Here is a 25,374-nt window from a genome sequence, read left to right as displayed (position 1 = left end):
AAGGATATCGTGCAACAGTCTGCGTATGGTTCTGAACAAAGAATATGTTGTCGGGTTTTTTATTTATGGGGTATTAACATGGGAAAGCAGCTTAACGCCGACATAACTACTCCAAAAGCGTTTTGTTTAGTTCTCCCATTAAACTTAGTAAAATAATATTGGTATCAAAGTTAATTTATTATGAAGCCCATGGCACAACCAGAATTCTCAAAGGACATAACCTGCCAAACTCTTTCCAGAGCAGTCTCTACGTTTCCAACAAGCTACGTCCCTAGCACAAGCAAGCGAACTGTGAACGACAAGCTGCAAGGGTACTCATCTCCCAGCTGCCTGTAAAATGCCAACTGGTCCCGCGGTCAATTAACAGCGTGTGGGACAGAGATACCCGATGGAGTTTCAGGCACAGCATGCGCAGTGGCAAAGGATCCCATAATTCCCTGGCACAAAGTAGGGAAGCTCTGCTTCAGTAACTTGGGGCACACAAGGCATCCGTATGTTACTGAGTGGGAAAATACCAGAGAGGTGTTTATCTACAGGGTCTTCTCAGGCAGGGAAGAAGCTCTGAAGATGGCATCCGAACAGAGCTGGGAGAAAAGCAACTTATCTCTAAAACCAGAGAGACCGAAGAAGGCAGAGCAGCTGTTTCTTGTTCAAGTGGCTGGACAGGCTCCGCAGCATCACGTCCTGGGGCTCCAAGCTGCAGCACAGCATTGGTAAACCACATGCCCCAAGGGCCAAAAGATAGGCATGCTTCCTGAAAGGGCACAGAGAAAGCAGTGGAGTGGTGGGACTTTGCAGAGCAGAGGGCTGCAGGGGAACCCCCCTCTCCTGCCCAGCTGAGTGCTGGCAGAGGTGTTTAAAAAAAATCTCCAAACCCCTATAAAAATTCTTTTAAAAGTCTTTAAAAAACACAATATTCAGACTCTGCTGTAGCAAAAAGAGGTATAAAGGGATTTTTGCAGCCCACCATAAGGAAAGGCAAAACTTCACAGGCATGTATCAGCACTGTATTTCCAATAACTATTGTCCCAAGTTCTTCTCAAAACGACAGGAGGTTTACAATAACACTGTGACCCTGCTTATTGCAGGAGGGTTCCTCCCAGCTTTCCCTCAGAGAGATGAGAGAGAAATTATCCTCACTCAAAGATCATTACTGTGAGTTCACATAATCCCACTTTTAATCAAATGATGATTTAAGTGTAAATTCTACTTCATGCTTTTAGGAAAACATTGGTATAATATACACTACTATTAAAACCTCATCCTCAAAAAGATCATTACCACAGTTGCCATTTAACAAAGCAGGAAAAAAAAGAGTACAATTCAGAATTTAGGCAGATATTTCATCTATATCTCTTTCTTCAAAAAGATTAATTTTATATATTAGAATCTCAATATAGTAGTTACAGAGCCCCAAAAGGGAAAGTATGGCAGATAAAGCACACAGAGATATTTAAGCCTCAATTTTTTCCTTCTGGAAGATAAACATATACATGAATATTCTGCTAATATTCTTCCTTGAGTAATGTGTTTACAAGCAATTGCTTTGAAACCATCACTCCTGTGAAGTTTTAGGAATCTAATTCACTCCTCACTGGCAAAGACGTGGAAGTTGGAATATTGACAGGAACATCAAGAGAGTTGAAATTAATTAGCATAAAGTTCACATCAAATACAAGGAAAGAAGTGAAATAAATCCACTCAGAAGTTTCAGTGCTCTCAGTAAAAGCCAAGACATTCAAACTACTGCTCACACCAGGATGCGCTATTAGCTGCAGAGATGATAGGCCACTTCATCAGCTGGTGTATCATAGCCGTCATGATGATCTGGCTCATTATTCTTGCTAAATTATGCATGCATGATGAAGGGGGTCAGGAGTGAAATCAGAAATCATTCCAGTTCATCATGTACCAGATCACTGGAAAATCTTCAATAGATACCGCAGGCAGGCAGCACACAGGCTGTACAGTCAGGCGTTATCTATACAGAGAGATTTCCGTTTCACTTGTGATTACCCTGCTGGTTAACAGTAGGAAAGGATCAGAATGATTCATCAGTGTCTTCTACAGTGAGCTAGAGAATTAAGAAGACCTCAGTATTTATTCCACATCATCACAATGATCCGGAATTACCTGGCTTAGCGTAATCAGAAATGAGCAAATGCTTTGGGGCCCAGCAAAGCGTGATTCCTCCCTCTGAGCAGCAGCATGGCCACCTGCACCCACCTGGGCGCAAGCGGGAGGAGGACTGAATTCTGTCATTTAGCATCTTCACGTCAATGTGTGTGAAGTGAAGGCACACAGTAATGCTGGGCTGGCTCCTCCTCTGCACAGCCCCAGTGGAGTGTGGGCAAGGCTACAAAGATGGGTGCTGGAGGGAATAAAACCAAACAACCCATATATTATATATACATATGGGTTTGCTCCGACATATAAAAACGCACAAGCATTCAAAGCCTTGAAACAGCCCAACAGACAGGCTCTCGATTCCCAGCCTTCCTTCACTTCCCACTGAGGGATGCAGGGATTTTCATACTAAACTGGATATTCTGGTTCCTCTGAAGATAATCCCAAAATAGATTTCAGGGCATTTGCTTATTTTAATTCATATGCAAGCCCATCCCACCATGGGATTTCCTCCTTTTGGAGATGGCTTGTCTGGTTGGTGGCTGGGTATTTACCCTTAAAAGGACTGACCCCCAGAGGAGCTGTTCCCAAAGGTCTGGGATGCGGTGGCTCCCAGCAGACCCCCCAGCAAAGGCAGGCACCCCTGGGTGCCCCACGCAGGCTGGGTGGCAGGCCAGCCCCCAGCGCACGGCGAGTGATGCTGTCTCCTCCACTCCTATACGTGCCAAGCAGCCGCAGGCAGCTCAGCAGCCCAGCAGCCCACGTAGCTCGTGGCCTTGCAGGAGAAGAGCCGTGCTACCACCCATGCAGCCCTGACCACCTGGCAGCTGTGCTAAAGAGAACCAAGGCCGGCAGGAGAGAGAGATCATTAGGGGGTTTTCCTCCATTTTCCAGCACAGAGAAACAAGACTGCACAGGCAGACTGTCCTAACACCGTCGATGCTCGGGTAAAGAACAAAACGCAGTTGATGGACCCCAGTAAAGACCGACCGGCAGCTAGCGGAAAGCCGTTTTGTTACTTGCAGGGACTTTTCCGAGCCCAACAGGATGCTGGCAAAGTTGGTTTGCAAGCAGGCTTGCACGGCAGAAGTGCCGTGACTAAATAAACGTGCTCACAGAGGTGAAGCCATCAGCACTGACAAACCACCACCGCATACTGGGCTGCTGCCATGGCGCAGGCTGACCGGAGTTTTGTCTGGTGGCACTGCCAATCTCACGTGATGCCCAAGGGCCAGAGCATGGGCTTGCTCGGCCCCCGGGAAACCTGCCAGCAGCCCCCAGAGCTCTGCTCACCCCTTGGGGATCTGGGACAGCAGCTAAGTGCTCTTTATCTGTGCTGGGAAGATACGATAGGATGAGAGCAGAACAACAAAAGCTCTGAGACATGATTTATGGAGAAAAAAAATGAGCTTAGTATTAGTTTCCAATGGCATTTAAGTTTCAGAGGCCAGCCAAGACTTCTTTTTTAAAAAAATCCACTTCACTGAAATACTCTTTTCTACAGGGACTTTTCTGTGTTGTGCTTAGATGGTGTTATAACAATAAACAGGCATCTTTGCCTTAAGGGACTGCAGATACTGCCAAAGCAGGCAGCATTTTAAACCTACAATAACCTTTAACTAATTGCAGAAGTCAAGCCAGACAGCGCAAAGAGGCACAAAGCTGGGACTTGGGCAGGCTGGGAGTGCGCTTCAAGGAAGAGTGACACAGCACGGGCTTTTACCCAGGCGCTGCTGCCAACTGGCTTACAGAGAAACTTTACATCATCGTAAAGCCCAGAAACTGCCTTCAAAAAACTAACCGGCTCCTTGAACGCCCATACAGTTAACAGTTTGTGAACTGAAGCCAACATGTGATTTCCCAGCCTCCCCGGCAAATTGTGGGGACCAAGAGGAGCGTGGAGATGCAGCCCCTGACATGGAGACAGATACTTCTGCTCCAAGGCTCGGGGGATGCTTGGGAGGAACCTGCTTCAGATGAAGGGAAGGCTGACTGCAGCATGGCACACTTGCCAAAAAGTGTTAAAAGCTATGCCAGAAAGCAAGAAGGCAAGTGACTCTTTCTAATCCATTCTCCCCCTCCTCAGACAACAGAGGCTAGCAGAGAAGTGGGACGTGTTTGGGAAGCTGCTGAGCTTTGCTCGTTAGTTCCTCATTGCTTTTCACTGATGAAGATCAATGATAGCTCATTGAGCATCAGCCCTGTTGTGGGGTTACTGGGCTAATGGCTCCAGTACAGCCACTGGAATATTTTAAGTGGGTCTGAAACCACGTTCCTATTCCAGGGATCAAAAGCCTGTGAGTAGGGTAATCCAAACAGGGGCATTAATGCAGATGCTTTTGGCAGAGCCCAGGAGCTGGCAGTGGTCACAGTCCAAGGCCACATGGCTGGGAGGAGACCTGGGCTCCTGTCGTGGTTTAACCCCAGCCAGCAACTAAGCACCACGCAGCCGCTCACTCACTCCTCCCCCACCCAGTGGGATGGGGGAGAAAATCAGGGAAAAAAAGTAAAATTTGTGGGTTGAGGTAAGAACAATTTAACAGGACAGAGAGGAAGAAAATAACAATGATGATAATGACAATAATAAAATGACAATAATAAAAGAATTGGAATATACAAAACAAATTGTGCACAATGCAATTGCTCACCACTCGCTGACTGATGGCCAGTTAGTTCCTGAACAGCAATCCCCCCCTGCCAGGCCAACTCGCCCCAGTTTATATACTGTCCATGACATCACATGGTATGGAATACCCCTTTGGCCAGTTTGGGTCAGCTGTCCTGGCTGTGTCCCCTCCTGATTTCTTGTGCCCCTCCAGCCTTCTTGCTGGCTGGGCATGAGAAGCTGAAAAATCCCTGACTTAGTATAACCACTACTTAGCAACAACTGAAAACATCAGTGTGTTATCAACATTCTTCTCATACTAAATCAAAAACATAACACTCTACCAGCTACCAGAAAGAAAATTAACTCTGTCCCAGCCAAAACCAGGACAGCTCCCTTCAGGGGCCATACAGCAGCATTCTGGTGAGACCATGGCACAAAGCCTGACCCACTCCAAGCCTTCCCAAAGCCTTCGGGGGGCTGTGAACTGAGGCCCTTTTGCCTGGCCCACATCCTAGAGCAGCTCAGGCAGTTTATTTTAAACTGAGTCAATTTTTAGAGTTACTGTTTATGAGCCAACAGGATTTAATTTGAAATCCTACATTGTTTTAAAAAAATAATTAATTTAAGATCACCCTCCCCCCAGCCTGGTCCATAAAGCTTTCCCTCGAGATGCTCAATTGAAAGGATCTGGAACTCATCACAGTACCATCTGCCTCTCTCCAAAGAGTGATCAATCATCCTGAGAGTTTAAACACCCACAGTGCCTTAATCTGTTATAGTGTTCAAATCAACCTATTTTAAACAGTGAAAGGGAGGGCACGCTGTCCCCTCACGGCACAGCGGTCAAGCCCCAGCTTCCATCCATGCCTGCCAAGCTATAAAACACCAACGTTTCCTAATTTTTACAGTCAGTGCTAAGACAGAGATCCTTCTTCTCAGGGAAGACGCATGGACAGAAACAGAGAGCTACCTGGGACACCAGCTCATCCATCGCCCTGGAACAGGGCTGAGGGAGCAGTGTGCATCCCAGTGCATGGGCCTGAGGAGGGATGAGCACTCCCCAAACCTGCTTTCCTTCTGCCCACACGCAAACTTTGCCTGGAAGTAGAGAGGAGCAAAACTAACGCCTCATCCTACCATGGTTAACATCAGGGGTGCACGAAGGGCTCCTTCTCCACAAACTACAGGTAAATTCAGAAGTCAGCGGAAACCAAACAGTTACTGATGGCTCCATTCCCCTCTGCTAGGAGGAGGCAAGAGGCCAGGCCAGACCTACAAGACAGCTTTATCCATCCCAGAGCAACACTCATCAATCAACAGATCAAGTACATAGCGATTACTTTTCACTTGTGCTGTCTGCAGGCTTCGGAATTGCACAAAGTGGGTGTTTTGGTCCATATCAACTCACTGCCTGAGAACAAGAGTGTCCCCTGATGCTCCTGAGGTCAGCTTCCCCCTGCCCTGCGATGGCTCGGCGCACAGGCTGGGTGCTGCCGAAGAAGGTGGCAGGGGCCACAGCTCCAGTCCCCTTGGGTCCCCGCTGCCCAGTACAGCCCTGGGTGTCCATGAGGCATCACCTGGCCTTTCTGGGATCGGCTTGTACAGAGGGACCAAGGGACCCGAAAGAGCTTGCCAGGAGAGCAACAACCAGCCTTTTAAATCCTGCTAGAGTCACTGTCAACAGCAGCACTTTGCTTGTACGGTTTGGATTTAGGACACACCAGTGCAAGCCATCAGTGCCGGTACTGTTATATGAAATACTGGGGGGGAAAAAAACAGTACAAAGCATTTACTATCTTTCTGTTTCTAGCAGATGAGTAGGCAGTCTATTAAGACAGTGGAATTGAATGTAGGGTTTCTAATAACAACCTGGGATGAGACATGCTGTCATCATTGGCTTAGAACAAGTCCTGCTCAAAAATCACTGTTTGTCCAGATTGGCAACAAATTGTTTGTTTTCTTAGACAAGAACACTGAGTAGTCCACTAGTTTGTGATTCATTCTCCACCACAAAGTTCTCCACCCCAAGTTTCTCTAACAGACTGCTATTTGTTGACCTGCTAAACCTTTTCTTAGCTTACCTGGAGACACCAGCCATCTTCATTGTGCTCATCTTCATCTACAGGGAGAAACATGGGGCAGATGAGGGTTCTGTTCATCACTACAGTTCAAGCTCCTGGATGTGACCCTCCTGCATTGGAAACAAGCTGTAGCCATGAAGGTTGCAATTCTGGAAAACACACGGTGGTTCAAAAAAAGCACATACATCCCACCCCCAAAATTGTCTCTATTGGAGCTTAATAGAAAAGGAAGTAATTTAAAATGCTGTTTGGTATGCATATGCAACATCTAAGAGTTTAAGGACTCCCTATATGGGTGAAGAATAATTCAGGTATGCTTACACACCCAGACCTTGCAGAGGCTACAGACCAGCTTTCCACTGACTCTGCTGAGCCTTGTTACAATAGGGGGCAAAAGATAAGAATATGGTGGCCAGGAGAGGGAGTAGAATCAAGAGGAAATATTTGAGGATTTGAGAGATGAGTATGTGAATTAGGGGAGTTATAGGAGAAATTTAGGCATTGAAGTTTTGCACTAAAATATACTGGGTTTTCACTGTGCATGTCCAGGAAGCACCTACAGGTCGAACAATTGTCAAAGGGACACGAAGCCATACTATCACTTCAAAGAGGCCACAGTAGGCACCACAGGATAAGTGAAAACAGAACAAATCTGACAGATGCCCTACATTTATGGATTAAAAGAGAAATTTCCCTGACAAGCTCTGAGCCCAAGCCAATCGCGCTGTGTTGCTGTATGCTAACTAGGAGTCAACGGAGGCATGAAATGCAACATCTGTCCCAGACCTTTTCCCTCTCAATCCAGCTGAGGATCTTTCAGTCCTGGCCATTAGGCAGATCAGACTGTAACAGAGATGAATCCAAGTCTGGGGACGGATCCTCCTTCAGAGCCACTTCCACCAGCCAGAGCATTGCTGGGTGAAAAAGGATTTTTGGAAACACTTATCTGCGTGATCACTCATTGTCACTGGGAGCCAAAGGCGGTGTTTGTCTCCATGCCAGCAGCCAACCAGCTCCACTATTCTCAGCTAGAAACGAGAAGGAAGGACCACAAGACCTGCTGTCTCTCTGGACTTCACCTGCAGGCCCATGAAGCTCGCCCTGGAGACAGCTTTCGTGATGAAAAGGGCTTTCTTTAGGTAACAAAGCCACATCGGGATCAGTCAAGACTGATAAATAAAAGCCACGGCAAGTCATCCCTAAATCAAAAATATAGTTACAGCATGTGCTTTGGGAAAGAGCACAAAGGGCCAAAACTTAATTTTCCTTAAGTCAGCACATAAAATCATTGGCTAATGCCTGAAACACAGCTGCCTCTGTGATTCCCACTGAGATTTCTCTGGAGAAGAGAGGGAGAGAAATGTATTCAAGACGTAATGCAAGTAGCATGAGCTAAGCTTTTAATTCTCTTTTTCCCCATCCCCAGGTTTCACTCCAGTGTCACTCACAATGCTGGGTTTTTACTGATGTCTACATCTGATGCATTTTCAAAGCCCAGAAGTGAACAGCGCTCAAAATACAGTGAGAGCCACTTGAGAACCTCTTTCCAATATTTATACGAACAACCTCAGAGCTTTGAAAACATCTCAAAGCCCCCGTGTCCCACAGAGGCCCTCCATCACACCCGTGAGCTTTGGGTTTGGCCCAGAGCACAGGAAAAGCCTGAACTTGTGAAACAGAGGTTAGTCAGATTTGACTAAACATCTGGTCATCGTCAGTACGGAGAGCAGCACTCCAAGATGGGCGTTTATGATATTGGCCCCGAACAATTGCTATTTCTTACAAAATGGAGAATTTAACAGTTTGCTGTATACAAGGCTGTTTATTGGCTCCTGTTATTGTTTCCATCGGTTTCCTCTTCCAGCACCCAGCTTGCAGAAGAAGCACTAATCACATCCAGCAGACACCTCCCCAGACATCCACCACGTACTTTACTCTGTCAGCAGCAGTTGCACTGCGGTCTGCCCCGCAGAGACAGCTCTGCCATGGGCTGGGAACCCTCTTGCCATGCATCCTCGCTGGTCCAGGGTCTGTCCGGGCTGTTTGCAGCACACTCAGATCAGCTCCATGGGATTAAAGAGAATACCCAGTTCCAATTGCAATGATAATGCTTACAGAGTTTGCAATTATAAAGAAAATGTAGGCCAGCAATTGCGAACTTGACTCTGCTTGGCAGCAGGGACTCCCTAGCACCTTCTGAAACCCAGCTGCTCTCATCAGAGGTGCCTTCTTTGAGGCAGCCAAGTTGCAAAAACGTTGGCCAGAAATGTGTGAATTAGTCAGTAACTCTGTGAGTAACAGGAAGGGAGGTATAACGACCCAGACGACTGCTGCCTAGTCACACCGGCTGCGGAGCTCTGCAGAAAACGTTAGGAGCATTATTCATCCTGCCACTCACTGGGGAAATACACTTTCACTGCAAGGCTCTGGGAGACTGCGTCCATCTCTCTGTGCCACGTCCATAGAGCACCCATGCTGGGGACCCCTCACGTACTGCCACGGGACAAATGGAGAACGGGAGCTATCCTGATGCTATGTCACCACACATTCCCAAAGCCCCTAGGAAGAGGTGATCTCCAGGTCTTCTTTGGGGAGATAGAGAGGGTTATTGAATGAAACTGCACAGGGTGGCATCCCCCGAAACCCAGCTGTTCTCAATAAGACAGCAACCCCGCCAACGGCCAGTACGTACGTGCAGTGCAGCGCCCTGTTGCTGTCTCCAGGCGAACTCAGCCCACATCAACGTTGCTCCGGAGCAGGGAGCCCCATGCGGCGCTGGCCGTGCTGGGGTTCCTCAGCCACGGAGAGGTCTGTCGATACAAGCAGAGCCCTCCATCAGACCTCGTTTAGGTAACTGCATGGTGCAGATCCTACTAACCCAGGCAGACCGCAAGAGCCAACCATACCCAAACCTTGCAGAGGGAGATGCATAGGCTTACGTGTGTCTCTGAACAGCCTTGTTGTGCACGTCGGGGTCCTTCACACACTTTGCACTGTGGTTGGAGGGATTCAGAGCAGGAATACTTGAGCATGCACTTTCCTGAACAAAGGTCGCAGCTCCAGATTGTTTCTCTGTGTTCAAACAATCAGGTTAATAAATCAAAATAAGCTCTCAGAAGATTCATGTTCAAAAAGGATTAAAAACATTAGGGTTTTTGCCAGAAATAGTAGACCCAGATACAGGGTTTGACCCCTGTTTTGCCAAACACACAGAAAACATCTGCACAGTCAAGCAAAACTACGTAGCAAATTGGATCAAGATGATTCTGACCACATTTGTGGGTTCCTGAGATCCTTTGTTCAGACGGAAAATAAGCAAATTAATACGCAAGTCTTACAAAGTTTGGATATGCATCAATTTATAGGGGGGCTTTTATGCCTCTAGATAAACACTTTGCAGATTGCTTTGTTTAAAAGAGCACAAGACAAAGAATAGGAGCATTTCCACAGCACAGTGCGAAGTTCACTATTGTCTGTAAGTTAGATTCAATGCACAAATACAATAAAAATGAAGTCATGAAGTATTTTATTCAACAACATTCTAAGAATAATTCAGTAGGAATGATAAAATAGCAAGTTTATGCTTGTTCAGCACTAGCCAATAAAATTTCAATATTCACCCATCACATAGCAATATCACCAGCAAATCAGAGCCCTGTTAAAGGAAGAACTTTACAAACATATAGCAGAAGACCCAGTTCTTGCCAAGAGAAATAACAGTGACAAAAGCACACTGGAGCCTGGCTGATTTAGGCAATAAAGTCACCTATAGCAAATCCCAGTTAAACTAGGCATCTCCACCGAAGGTTGTCTCATCATTACCTTTACCCACCTAGATCCCTGTCATTCCAACATTCCAGGCGGATATTTCCAGCTCTTGGGTCAAACCAAGAGCTTTGGAGTAAGTTGTTGCATATCCCATAACTCTGATTCGGAGGTAATGAGCATCACACCCTCTGAACGTGGGCTAAGAGAAACGGTATTTGTTTGCCTTGTACAAACATCTGACCTCTATGTAACCCAGATGAGGGTTTAAAAGGCACAACCATATCTCATTTAACATTTCCATCACTTGCTCTCAGCTCTTTGCCTTCACGAATGGCCCGTTCCAGCTTCACTGCTTGAGTGCAATCCCCGTGGAGCACGTCGCTGCGGGCAGCTCTCCCAGGGAGCTTCTTCAGCCAGCGAGGAGGAACCGCTGGCTGCTGCTGACAGCAGAGGCTTTTGAAAGATGATGGGCTAAATTCAATTGTTGTTGCTGAGGTTGTGCCACTGAGATCTTATCACCCTGGGAAACACACATGGAAGAGATTTAAACAAATACGGACACAGAAAGCAGAGCAGAACATTACATTTAAAACTACACCCATTAAAAAAAGTCTTGCAATGCCTTGTCTCCTCATAAATACCGAGTCTCCAGTGATGTCCTTTGCATCCAAGTCCTATAGAGAAGGGACGGCCTGTCCACCAGCTAGACTAGCAAAGGACATGGGCAAAACAGAGGGTGTGGGTTCAAGCTATCACTGAAAACTCCTAATTCGAGTGTTTATTTATACAACCAAGGATCTCCTGGGAACAGCAGTACTCTGGATCTACCTTTCTTTTGGTACTGTGATGACACAGGCTAAGCCACTTTGAAATTGTGTGAGATTGTCCCATGTTTTAACTGGAACACTATCATAACTTTTTATTTCTTAGCTTCTAGTTCTCAGTCAGGAGCACTTCTTACAGCACTGGGCCACCTTCCAGGCATAACATCTACCAAAGGCACTAAGTATGTCCTAGTTTTTCTCAGAATACAGCCCAGAGCAAAATGACTACAATACAGCAAGTGCAGAAGAGAACCAGCAGCAAGGAGGTCAAATGGTAATTAAAACCAAAGCAAAAAAAGAGCAAACCAAAACTGCCTAATCTATGACCCCAGGAGAAAACTGTTGCAAACAACAAACAAAATCAGTTGCAGTAATGCTTTGCAGAACCAGCAGTGCAACATGTGAGTGGGGGCAGCCCCAGTATTCCCAATACCCAATGCTGCTGGATCAGCATCTGTTTTCTGTCACCAACAGTAGGAGCCTGGAAATGAGCACTCCCTGCCTGCACGCCGAGGAGAGCACCCACGGGTGGATGTGGGGCTTCCTCAGCACCAGAGTGCCTGAAGGAGGAGGCAAGCCTACTGCAGTTCTACAACTGCTAAAAGGCATCATCAACACTACATTAGCTGACTGACCTCAACCCACAAGAGATGATCACAGCAAAGGTATCTTAGGGTCGGGTCTACCTCCCTAGTATTCAAATCACTGTACAGTACACAACTAACAAGCGCTTCTTGACTAGGGGAAAGGTGAAAACTTTAAGTGCTGTTAGAACTTAATTTCCAAGCACAATCAATGCTCCTGCCAAAGCAGGACCATCCACACCCCAGGATCTTGCAGCAGCCTGTAGTAATAAGCACCTCCAAAGGCAGGAAAAAGATGGAACTACTTCCATTAATACACGTAAACACATATGGAGCATGGAGATAAAAACATTCCTGAGTTACTTCTGATCCCACCATTCACATCCTTCTGAGATACCATGTTGTCTGGGAATGCCCAGATTCACCAAGAAGTCCTTTAACTGTAGTCTAGCTGACCTCCCAACTCCTACTTTAGGTGGAAGAAAGATGCACTAAATAGCTCATCATTCCTCCAAACAAGGAGGACTTCTTCACTGATATCCAAAAGCCGCTTCTCCTCTTACAGATACGAATACTTCCTTTCCTTCTGCCCAGCACCGACCAACCTTCGCGGAGCTGGTCTTGGCCCCACACATCCCTGATTGAAGGCAACATCATCATCTCACCATCCAACAGAGGAATTATAAAGGCTGAAACAGGGAGTGATGGTACAGCATAAGAAAACAGAGAAACCAGCCTGAGTACCTAAGATCACTGTAGTTTGCATTTATGCCATACATCTGCATTTGTCCTCTTCCTAATTCTTCTCATCCTTCTTTCCAAACAATAATGGGATTTTTTCAAATATCAGACATAGGGTTCAGACCTTTGGATGCCTATTCAGGTGTAAAGTCTTGGCATACTGTTGAATTTACGTTAAGCTAGCTCATTACCACTGAACAATAGCCAGTGAATTGGCTATTGTTCAAAGAAATCACTTATCAAGGCCATGCCCAATAAAACCAAACTGTTAGTGCAAAGTTTTGTAGCGTATGAAAGGAGTATTAAGGTAGAAGGATGTTGTTGCAGTTAATGTGTAAGATTAAGAGATGTGAGATCTGTTTTTTATTAAAGGGACTCTCCCTGTGATGTTGGGCAAGCTGTATAAAATCCCTTTATTTTCATTTCCCTCTGAATAAAATGGGAATATTACTATTTTCCTACCCAGTGGAGAGGTTTAGATTACTTCAGCCCTAATGCTCACAATGCCCACCAACAAAATGTCTATGAAGCACGATGTGAAAGAAAAAACAACTCAACCAACCACATCTGATTGACTGAATTTTTAAACTCAAATTAATTGACTTTCATCCAACTTCCAAAACCCAAACCGACTACACACCATTAGGCTAAGAATAAGCATGAGAAATGACACTCTACAGGGTAATTTTCTGGAGAGGCTGGAAGCCCCAGGAGAGGGGCTGGGGACGAGAGCACCTCCTCAACCGTGACCGCACGGCTGCGCCTATGACAATCTCATCAATTTTGCGCCGCTGCACAGCATCCCAGGGGCAGCTGGAGCCTGGAGCACGCTCCGCGCCCCCGCCAGCTATCACGCTCCTGCCCTGCACACCCACGCACGTGCTGGGTTTCGAGGCATTAAATTGCATTTATGCAGCTGAGACCTCCACGGTCCCGCAGAGGTAACCAAGTTTTAACTTGCCGCCTCTTTGGAGCAAGCTGGCACGTTGCATATTTTCCAGCAAGATGAGTGGCTTTTCAGTCTCAATGCTGGATGAGTTAGGGGGTTCTGAGGAAATGCCGAGCCCAAGTCTGAGCTCTGCAAGCTGCACATGTGCAGGAGCTGGGCACAGCTTGGCTGGGAAGGGACATGACCACTTTGCTGACGCCTTGCTGAACTGAAGGGCAGTCGCATCCAGGGCTTCATTTCCAACATTTCTGGGGAAATTACTGTGCTGCCTCCCACATGCTTTGCAAAAGGATATAGCACAGAACCACACTGCCTCCAGAGCCTGATCCTGTGCTTGGCTCCGACATGTCGCAGTTGGAACTGCTACCCACCGCTGTGAGAAATGGCTTTCGGTCATTAAAAAAAAAAAAAAAAATCACTTCAAGCTTGGCAAAGCCTCGTAGGAAATTTTCAAGGAGGCCTGTTTCTCCCACACATCCTCTGCCTTAGCAAGGTTATTCTTATTATTACAATTTAAGATTACAGACAAATGGCTTTTAGAACATACAACGGGTGACTGCTTTGGCTTTTAAAAATTGGCCATGATGTTGTAGATGCTAAACGGGGCTGCTGCATGCCCATAACATCTCCTTTCCCATTACCATCAGCAACACCATGCGATCCTCCGTAAAGTAAAAACACATGCTGGAGCGTTAATGATAATAGATGGATAGGCTGAGGCTGCCAACGTGCATTTCTGTGTGTAGGTCAAGCAAGACGGAACACAAAGGAGGAACATATAGAACAAACACTCTCACATAATCGCCCTCCAAGAAGTAACTGCATATTGAATCAAAACCGTGATAGATTCTCTTGCAGACAAACCTTATACAGAATAGCAACTGAGAAATCCAGACAAGTACCCAGGAGGCCACCCGCTCCATGCACCACGGGTCAGCTGCTCGTGGGTGGCCACCACTGCTGTCTTCACCCACCTCTCGGAGGTCCAAGATCTCTGTGGTGGGTGCGGAGGGAGGAGATCGCCATTCAACCTTGGCCTTGCAATACTTCCCAAGTGTTTTCATTGTCAATACAGTTCCCTTCACAAACAACTCAAAACCAGGTTTTTGACCATGGTCTGAGGCTTGTCGTTGCTCCTGCCACAAAAGCACAGGGGAACATGTTAAAAACAGGAGTCCATCAAATCTCACAGTTACACCAGAATCAAGAAAAGCTCAAATAAAACCTGGAAAAATCCCATCCTGCTCTGTTTTTGCTAAGTTGCATGCTATCCAACTGCCGCAAACCACACAGGCGCCTCGCCTGGCAGCACGGCAGCAGCTCCGGGGCATGGGCAGCCCCCATGCGCCCGACACCCCTTTCTCCCCCCTCCCCGGGGAGCAAGGCTGTGGAAGCACTACCTAGCTGGTTCACCGCGGATGGCGTGAGTCACTGGGGGGGGTGTCGGAAGTAGTCCACACACTTCCAAATGCTCTGAGACACGTTCTTATGAATCAAACAGCTGAAAATAAACCCCAGCAGCCAGATAAGTGGGGCAAGGGCTGTGAATGTGCGAGAGGTTGGAGGAAAGTGTTTTATGGGTCCTCCTTCCTTCCTCTCCTCCCTTTTCTTTTTTTTTTTGGCTAAATGCACAAGGTTTTCTTTGGGATGCGGCTTTCTATATCACTCATGAGCTTAAGTAACTCAGCTTGTGCAAGAGGCCGTGCGCCTGGCCGTGACAGGGCTGTCTGGTATTGCGGGGGGCCGCCAGGCTGACGTCAGCCTGTGACTCCGCAGCTCCCACCCTGAAACCGGAATCCCGGGAGCTCTCTGCTCCCAGCTACCATGTGTGCTGCCTCTTGGGTCGTGCTGCCTGCTGCCGCTGGGCTTGTTTGTGCTGTGCTCCCCTGGCCAGATTTGGCGGGGATGGGCTGTGCTGGCAGCACCTGGGGACAACGAGGAGAAGGAGCCGTTCCTGGCATGTGCCGTGGCCAGCCTGCCCTGGTGCGTGGAGAGGGGCCAATTTCAGCCCCAGGCATGTCCTCCCACCACCATCCCCGCTCCTGGCGACCCCTCCACATGAGCCCGTCTGCCAAGCCTACTGCACCTCTCACACCCGCACACCTGCTCCCAGAGACACCCTGGCAGCACCTCTTTTTTTCCAAACTAAACCCAGGAACAAAATACAACACAGGGCACAGAAGGAGCATGAAGGTCATTGAGTCGAGTACCTGCCTTACTGATGCCAGCAAATTGCAGACCAAATGTAAACTCTTTGAATGAGAGGTGCCTCGAGACATTGATCATTTGGGGAGGCACAGGGACCGTGTACCCCATGCCAGCATGGTACAAGATAGGGCTTGTCCACAGCTCGGTTATGTGTCAAGCAGAGCAAGGGAGAGAAAGCCCTTGGTGCTGATGAAGGCAAGCAAAGCTGGCACACTGACACGGGAAGAAATTAAATGCCGGGGAGGCGTCTGGCCTGTCGTCACATAAAACTTGCAAACACAACAGTCGTTATTACCAGAGTCAAACAATGAAACTGGAAAAGAAAGAAGTCTCCACAAAGACAATTGCTGAATCAAAACAGCTACAGTAAAAGTTTTACTCTTCCTTAATAGAAAATGCTTGGCTTCCCACAGCACATATCTTGTCTCAACTGTTTTAACACCTTGTGCCACATGCTACAGAACGAGGTGGCTCAGGAGCTCAAGCCAGCTGTCAGAAAGCTGCAGCTAAGGGTAGCCAAACCGCCAAGTTTGTGAGAAGTCTAAACCTCTTGAAATCTGGTTTCACTCTGATTTGCAACAAAAACTAATATTTGCAAAATTTCTCGTGACACAGAACTGTTTTCCCATCTAAAAAGAATATCTGGTAAACATCAGCATGAAGCATTTCTGCAATCAGCTACTCCCTCCAAAAAGCCCAGTAGTTCTGAATTAAATCAAGATGAAAAACCACAGGGAAATTATCAGGGAAGCTCTGCTCCCATTCCACCCCTTCTCCTGGACTCCCAGCTCAGGCGGACAGGCTGGAAACCCTCACAGCCTGGCTTAGGTCAGGGTTGTAGGTTTTGGGGACCCAGGCTGCAGGGCTGGGAGCCCAATGCCTTCCTCAGTGTGAAGCCACTGAACCTACAGGTGAAACCAGCTGGTGGCCAAACCACTCCCAACAAGGCCAGCGGAAACCCAGCAGGACCCTCAGTGGAGCCCAGGCGTTGGCATCCGATCCACTGAGACACTTCTGGTGGTGCCAGAACCAATTTGACTAGTCATCTTCCAACAACTCAACTCGCTTCTGGAAAGTGCGTCTACATTTTTAAGCACTGGCTGGACTGGCAGGAGGCCACATAGGCCAACACAACAACTGCTGTACCCGATGGCTAAGGAAGCCCCTGGAAGTGGGATATCAATGCTGTGAAATGCTGCATTTGATCTACAGCACAAGGTTTCATAACACTCATTTACTTCATCCCAGTTACTTACACCCATCCCAGTGACCACTACTGGTTTCCCCACAGTTGCGTTCCTGACACATGTGGTCACCCTGTGAAGATGCTTCCATCTAACATGACCAACAAACAAGGGAGAGAGAGGAACACAACCAAGATCCGCTTGCTTAGATCCACTGCCAGGCTGGAAACAAAACTCCCAGCCGCTGGGATGGCCAAAACACGTTCACTTTGTAGTCACTGCACACTCAGAATTACATCTCTCACGCTGTCCTGGGAGTTTCCTTGAATATAACCTCCTTTGTTTGTTTTAATTGAGAATCCCTGGGGCGTTTTAAGCCAATTCTGGTAAAGCAAAAGCAAAAACACAAACCACACTTCCACTCCAACTGTACGCCAGTGAAGCTTCGGATTCAAAAAGCAGCACGGGAGCACCACGGCTCGGGTATCTCCCACCATCACCAGCGAGCGAGCAGCTGAGGTGCCGCACGGCTGCTTTGCCAGGCAGGAGAGGGCAGCTGCCTGCGCAGGGAGGCAGGGCAGAGTGCGCAGCCGTGCTCCCCGGGGGCCCACCGGCGTTTGTGCTCCCTGGCGTGGAGCACCCCTGGAGGAAACAGGCCGGCACGCGGCACGCTGCTGGCAGCAGCGTTCGCTCGGCCACGGTATCTAGCCGAAGAGGGAAGCCCGACGAGCCAGGCAGACTCATTGCCAAAATCTAGGGCAGGCAGTAGCCTGCGTCCCGGCCTCTCTAACCCTGGCACGTGCTCTCCCAGCTTCAGTGTTTGGCAACGACAAATGCAGAGGAGGAAAGCTTTCCCTCCGTGGTGAGGTGAAAGAGCAGTCCGCGGGAACAAGCAGACGTTTAATGACGACAACCACGCGCCCAGGCCTAGGACTGACACACGCTGCCGGCACGATGGACGAGCCGGTGGGCACACCCGCTGCGCCCGTGAGACCCAGCGTGCTCACCCCGGCTCACCGGCGGCCACGTCCCCGGAGGAGCCCGGCTCCAGCAGCCCTGCTCCTGGCACCGCGGGGCTGTCCTCTGCGGCCTCCTCGCTCCCAGCCCCCAAAACTGCCCCTCTTTCCCCCAAAGCAGCCCCGACTCCCACCGCAGCCGGTGGACTGGGGGGACAGATGGCACGGGGAGGCTCCAGCGGCGGTAGGGCAGCTCAGAGCAGAGGACAGCCTGGGGCAGCCCTCGGGGAGGCCAGCGGTAGGATGGAGTTCCCAGCCAGCCCGGAGGAAGGATCACAGATGAGCTTTTATGGCCCAGGCACCAGATTCAGTCCCTCCTGTGAAGGCCGTGAGCACGGTGGACTCCAGCTGGAGGCTGATGACAGCCCTCCTGTGTCTGCAGCCTCTGACCGAGCAACACAATGCCAGTGGATGGAAACAGATAAACTATGAGATCCAAGGGGAGATTAGGCTGCAGTTTAATATTTTCTTGCATATAAATATAGTACCACTCTAAGCTGCAGTCACCCATGCCACCGGCTGGTAATTCTCAGGCCCTAGAAAAATTCTTCCACATAGGTCAAAAGGGGCACTGCAGAGGCTTCTGCTTACCCCAAGGTTTTTCCTTACTGGTGCTCAAACAAACACTGGGATTCGAGGCTGAGCTCCCCACCAAGAGGGTCACCCCGTTCCCTCCCTCCTGGGAACACCGCAGCGGTGGCGGGGCACTGCCCTTTGCCCACGGCAGAGGCACGGAGCTGCCCACACGCCCTCCTGCCCCCACACCACAGGTCCCGCTGGGACCCTTCTCCTGCACACCACCCGCGAGACCTGATGAGCATCATCTGCAGGACAGGGCGGGAAGGAACAGGGAAGGAGAAGTGGTGATGCTGGAAGAAGTAGTTGGGGCCAAGAAGAGATGCTCTGATAGCGCTTGCTCTTTGGCAGCAGTGAGGGCAGCCCAGCAGCGCCCAAGAGCCCTCTCCCTGAGGCAGACTTGGGAGCCGGCAGAGCAAAGGCAGCTGCTTGGCCGACGGGCGCTGCCTGCAGCCGTGGCAGGGTGTTTCCCTGCCACGTGGGGACCGAGGGCGACTAGGGGCTGTGTGGAGCTCTGCAGAGACCTTTGGTCCCCCCAGGCCAGCTGGAGCACTCGCTGCCACCACGTGAAGAAAGAGACAAAGGTGGCCCAGGCAGAGGGCAAGCCACCACCAAGGAGTCACAGCTCCAGCTACACCCCTTCCCACCCCAGATGCCCGAGTGCAGAGATATGATGCAGGACCTGCACTTGTTCCCATCAGCACACCCACTAGGAATGATCCCAGCTACCAGCACATCACAGCCAGTGACGCAAGGGCACCAGTGACACAAGAGTACAAGTGATACAAGGGTACAAGTGACACAGTGGCACAAGGGCTGGGATGCCTCAAATTCCTCCTTCTCCCTCTGTCTCTCCTGCCACTCCCAAGGGAGCGGCAGTGAGCCAACCCTAAGGCAAGAGGAGGACGAGGGACTTTCTCCTCTTCCTCCGTGCCAAGGCGCTGAATCCCAGCTATGCCAACTGGAAGGGGGTTACTTCAGAGCAAGGGACGTCTTCCACCTCCAGTCAGTTGTCAGAGCATCTCTCATCCTATCTTCCAGTTTTGGAAAGTGAGGATCACAAGGATCAATCTTTTACCAGCTGTGACAGCTAAAAGCCCCAGCGGCTCCTGCCTGCTCTGTGCCTACCCAGGCCTGTGCCCTACAAGGCTCCTTCTGATGCCGAGATACAACTTGAGATGATCCCAATTACAGAAGCGAGGCTGTCACAATTTCAGCTGCACAAGTGAGATGAGAAAACTAATGGTGTCACCGAGCGTCTGCAGGAACAAATTTACAAACCTAATCACCTCCCAGCATAGCCAGGCTGCCAAGTGCCTGAAGGAGGGTGATAGGGGAGAAGAAAGCTTTTGGGACTTTTAAAGAATATTAATTCACGCTAATAGGAATCGGATCTGTCCTTGCCTGTAATCAGCAGCAGAACTGAGATCCTGAACTGGAATATTAATGCAAGTGCTCCATGGGAGATGGAAACCTCTCAAAACCTCTCTCAAATTATGAGAATTAAACATTAGAAGAGCAGCACAGCAAAGTGCAATGCAGTTGTGGTGTTGGGAGGAGTCTGCTGAAAGACAAAGTTGAGAATTTCAGTGGAAGTATCGCTGCCTCCTGGCAGCGCCCAGGACCACAGACCCATACTGACTGCTTCCCAACATGCCGATTTTTCCTTCCAGACACTCTCTCAAACCTGAGTGTGATCTCTGTTTCTCCTGTAAAATATAGGATAACAGAATTTTTAATCCAGATTGATCAGGTGCATCCTCTGTGCTTCACGAAACCCACTACATGGGAACTGGAAAGAAATTGCTTATTGTAACAGCTGTTGTATTTTGTTATTCTGTACAACTGCTGTTATGTTTTGGGGGCAGGGAAATACCTCTGGCACTTCTTTTCGCAGAGGTACTAAGGATTTGGGGGGTTCAGCTTGAGATACGGCACTGAAAACGAGCAGCTCTTCCTGAAAATAAAGCTGATGGGGAATGCCTGACACCGAGAAGGGGACAGATCCAGGACACCACTTGCTGCTGAAGCCTGGCCTGCAAGGCACACCTGCCTTTGGCAGAAGAGGGGCCTGACTAAGAGTTACCACCCTGAGGAATATACTGCAGGTGTCAGGCCGGTCTTTTAAAAGGCATTTTGTTCTCTCGTGTTAGTTTTTCCCTCCACTGTGTGTTTGGCCGCAGGGGTTACAAAGCAGCTGAGCACCTCCGCAATGCTGAGCCACCGCAGGGATGAACCAGCCCCACGCCAGGAGAAAATCCACAGCCAGATAGGCACTTTGATGAATGGAAGCGCATTGTACTCCAGGTTTCTTACCGAGGCCCAAACGGGGCACTTGGGTTGTTCCTGTACATCCTACCCCATGCTCAGGGAGCTCCTGCTGCCGAGTCCCTCTCCCATGTCCCTGATGTTTGCAAGTAAACAGCGCCCCAAGGCAGGGATGCGCCTTCTGCACTTACCGTATCAGGGCCCAGAAGATTGAAGGAAAAATGAGTTTTCACCTCCCTGAGGACAAAAGAAATGTCCTGGTGAGCCTCGCGTGAAAGCGCTCACTGGAGAAGAGGACAAAGGCGAAAGCTCGCTGGGAACACAAGCAGGTTAGGCAGCTCCGTACAAGCTGAGCCCCCCAGCCCTGACACACGCACACTCCCACTCCATTCCTGCATGTCCCATGCCAGTCGGCCTGTCAGACCAACATGACTAGTATTTGGAGGTTTAATGAGGGTTCACCAGCAAAATCCAGCAGCAAGACCTCCCACCGCCACCGCGCAGGGCTGAGCAGCTGTTGCAAAGCCAGGGCTGTCTGCAGGAGGGACACGTGGGATCCCCCCACCCCAGCAGAATCTGCGGCACAGCGGGCAGAAGGGGCCGCCGAGAGTCCTCCTGGTCCCGACATACCCTTTCATCGCTCCTGCGCCGAGACGGGCAAACGCCGACCCGCACGGCGTCGCGGGGGGCAGAGAAGGACACGCGCCATGTGCAGAGGGTGCCACGGGCCCCCCCGAGCCCTCTGCCTCCCTCCCACAGCCCACACCTCTCCTTGGCTTCACTTTGGTTTCAGTACAAGTTTCCTGTTCCTCATTATTAGAGAAAAGCAAAGCCTGAGGGCCTTTGAGCTTCATAATTCACTTTGCAAGCGAGGCACAGGGCGACTGCAGCCACGACCCCGGAGGGCTCTGCATCCCCTCCCGCTCTGCCCTGCCAGAGCAAAGGTCCTGCTTCCCCCCCGCTCCATCGCACAACGGAGCATCGTCTCCATAAAGGGGAACGGGATTAATTCATGGCAACCCAAAAGCGATCCTTTGGTGCTTGACCACTGAAGAAAAGGGAGAAGTCTATTTTTTTGACCTTTGAAATGAAATTACACCCAGTTAAAACTAATGATTTACTTTTTTCTGTTATTACAGCTAAAAAGTTGATCTGCCATAGCTTTTTCTTAGCAAAACGTCTTTGCAGCAAGCATGTCAGTACCGTATCTTAATTTTTCTGTACACTCAGCAGATACACAGTAACAACTGCATATGAAATTGCAGAGCATTGATGTCTGAGGCTGTCATCAAATCAGTAAAACATGTTAAGGAAGGACTCTGTTTTTCCCTGTCACTTACACGACAGATCTCCTTAATTAACTAGTTTGCTGGCAGAGAAAAAGAATGAATGAGAGATAAATTGTCTGTCTTTGTTATTACTACCTCTATTGTTTTCTGACTTATCAGGTTAATTTAATGTTAATGAAAGTGAAGGTTAAAAGCCTCAATTACTGGAAGGCAGGGGGGGCCTGAAGAGACTTACAAGAAGCTCCGTAAGGAGCTCAGATGCACTGGACTCCAGCTGGGCCTGGAGACCTGATGCTGCAGAAAGACAAAGCCTGGTGGGGGGATCCCTGGCCGTAGTGGGCTGCAGGCAGCTGCCCACACCCCCCCTCTGGTGCAGCGGTGCCCATATGAACATCATCCCTCAGAGTGATCCTGGGAACTGCTGCGGGGGTGTGGGGGGTTGACCCTGGCTGGAGGCCAGGTGCCCACCAAAGCCACTCTATCAGTCCCCCCCACAGCTGGACAGGGGAGAGAAAATATAACAAAGGGCTCATGGGTCGAGATAAGGACAGGGAGAGATCACTCAACCAATTACCGTCACGGGCAAAACAGGCTCGACTTAGGGAAAATTAAATTAATTTATTGCCAATCAAATCAGAGTAGGATAATGAGAAATAAACCCAAATCTCAAAACACCTTTCCCCCACCCCTCCCTTCTTCCCAGGCACAGCTTTGCTCCTGGATTCTCTATCTCCCCCCCTGCCAGCAGCACAGGGGGAAAGGGAATGGGGTTTATGGTCAATTCATCACACGTTATCTCTGCTGCTTCATCCTGTTCAGGGGCAGGACTCCTCACCCCTGCTCCAGCGTGGGGTCCCTCCCACAGGAGACTATCCTCCGTGAACTTCTCCAACGTGGGTCCCTCCCACGGTGTGCAGTCCTTCAGGAGCACCCTGCTCCAGTGTGGGTCCCCCACGGGGTCACAAGTCCTGACAGAAGACCTGCTCCAGCACAGGCTCCTCTCTCCATGGGTCTGCAGGTCCTGCCAGGAGCCTGCCCCAGCGCGGGCTTCTCATGGGGTCACAGCCTCCTTCGGGCATCCCCCTGCTCTGGCGTGGGGTCTTCCCCAGGCTGCAGGTGGAGATCTGCTCCACCGTGGACCTCGCTGGGCTGCAGGGGGACAGCCTGCCTCACCAGGGTCTTCCCACGGGCTGCAGGGGAATCTCTGCTCCGGCGCCTGGAGCATCTCCTCCCCCTCCTTCTTCACTGACCTGGGGGTCTGCAGGGTTGTTTCTCTCACATGTTCTCACTCCTCTCTCCGGCTGCAGTTTCTGTGTGCCCTGCAACTTTTTCCCTTCTTAAATCTGTTGTCCCAGAGGCGCTACCACTATCGCTGATGGCCCCGGCCTTGGCCAGCAGCAGGTCCATCTTAGAGCCGGCTGGTATTGGCTCCACAGGACACAGGGGAAGCTTCCAGCAGCTTCTTACAGAAGCCACCCCTGTAACCCCCCTGCTACCAAAACCTTGCCACACAAACCCAGTACGGGGGGTAACAACTTGGGGTGGTTCCTCCAGGCAGCTTCATGAAAGCCTGTGCGATACTCGGGGGGGGGGGGGGGGGGCGCAAAAGGCAGGTTGGTGCCGGCACCAAACGAAAAGGCTAACGAAGACCCCGAACTCAGATCGCAGCTGCTGCCTGCCCACAGTCCCCGTGCTCCCTGCTGCTGTTCCCGGGCGGGGGGGGAACGGGACGGACACACGGACACGGTCGGAGGGGGATAGCCCAGGGCAGGCAGCTGCCAAGGGGACGGGACCGGCGGGAGGAAAGATGCCGTTCGCGGGCACCAGGCGGAGCTGGTGCCTCGGGGACGGGCGCCCTGGCCCCCCCCGGCCGCGCGGGGCGCCCGCGGCCCGGCCCTGCAGCCCCCCCGCCCCGGGAACGGGCCCAGCGCACGCCCCGGCCCGGCAGCCCGGCCGCGACCGCCGGGCTACACGAAAACAAAAGGGAACAGACGAGTAAAGGGGGGGGAGAAAAAGAGGATCTGGCAAAGTGAAAAGACCAAGAGGTGAGGGACGGGGCACCTGGCTGGACTCAAGTCATACGGCAGAGAGGCAATAGTGGAAAATTGACATTACTGCTACAGCTGCGCGCAGATTGACAGAGGGACCCATCAGTCGGTGACTCTGCAGCCTTCTCATGCAATTTACGGCAACGGAGACCCGATGCCTGGGCCGTGGGCGTGCTGTGCAGGGGTGCCAGGAGCACACCGCGGCGCAGCCCACGGAGGAGCTGGAGCTGCCGCACTGGTCCTCGGCTAAACGGGCAATTTCTGGTTTGTGTCCCCATTACAAACACGGGATTTCTGATGCATGCAACGTTTTGTCCTTCACCAAGTGGCTGCGAAGCTTTGTCTGTCCTGCACACAGAGCACAGCACTGACACGGATGAAGAATATCCTGCCTGAGCTGAGAGAAGAAAGACTCCCACCCCAGACCACCAGAGTAAATCTGGAAAGCTTGGCTGTGCTTGCTGGACTACCTCAGGATTTACCAAGGCATTCACAAAAGCTGAATTTGGCCCAAAAGTCAGGGAAGAAGAGTGCATTCAGCATTTGCTTCCCTGAAAGAATCAAGCTTGCCAACTTCTCCTTAATACGAGAGGCCAAGCCTGCGGCATCACTAACTGACTCCAGCGGCCGCATGCCAAGGCTGAGGTTGCCCGGGTGCCCGCCTGCACTGTGGCACCATGCCAGGCCCAAGGAGCGGCGGGAGCACCCCCTGCCTTTGTGCCCGTATCCAGGCATCGGAAAGTGCTCCTGCTCCTCCCCGGCAACTCATCCCTCTGAAATACCACTGCGCTGGCTTCAGAGGAGACAAAAAGACGCCATTTCTGTAGCCAGGGGCTAAAACAACAAAAGCGACAGCAGCCGCTTCTGCAGGTTGGATTAAGGCGACTCCAGAGCAAGCTCTCCTGCTTCGCCCAACTCCCGCTGCCAGCAGCTCCTGCTCTCAGCACGCACCCTGCTCCCGCAAGAACAGATAGATTGTCCCCCCTCCATCACCCAGACTGTGCAACTGGCCCTGGAGAAAAGCCTTTCCCTTCGGGCTGGGACTGTTCACCATCGTCCCTTGTGAGCACAGCCGCGGCAGCATCTCTGCTCCCACCTGGGAA

At 50.3% G+C, this 25,374-nt stretch overlaps 1 protein-coding gene across 6 annotated transcripts in view; it reads right to left on the bottom strand.

The window, feature by feature from the left end:
• FAM124B (family with sequence similarity 124 member B) overlaps positions 1–25,374 on the bottom strand; it is a 65,030-nt gene that overhangs the window by 26,229 nt on the left and 13,427 nt on the right. For 2 of the 6 annotated variants that reach the window (XR_012650986.1, XR_012650987.1), the window contains exons 3-7: positions 14,657–14,818; positions 10,649–11,104; positions 9,756–9,888; positions 9,509–9,626; positions 6,817–6,926 (exon numbers count right to left, since the gene is read on the bottom strand). Coding sequence is in view for 2 of the 6 variants with exons in the window: in XM_075031853.1 (XP_074887954.1) it covers positions 14,375–14,818 (444 nt within the window). In the remaining 4 variants the exon portion in view is untranslated. Of the gene's footprint in view, positions 1–6,816; positions 6,927–8,648; positions 9,627–9,755; positions 9,889–10,163; positions 11,105–13,429; positions 14,819–25,374 lie in introns of those variants that run through there. The other 4 variants (XR_012650988.1, XR_012650989.1, XM_075031854.1 and 1 more) reach the window with 4 other exon arrangements.

The sequence above is a fragment of the Buteo buteo genome, chromosome 7, assembly GCF_964188355.1.
Source record: "Buteo buteo chromosome 7, bButBut1.hap1.1, whole genome shotgun sequence".
Lineage (NCBI taxonomy): Eukaryota > Metazoa > Chordata > Aves > Accipitriformes > Accipitridae > Buteo > Buteo buteo.
The sequence above is the reverse complement of the archived record's forward strand: the minus strand, read 5'-3'. Positions and strand labels throughout refer to the sequence as shown.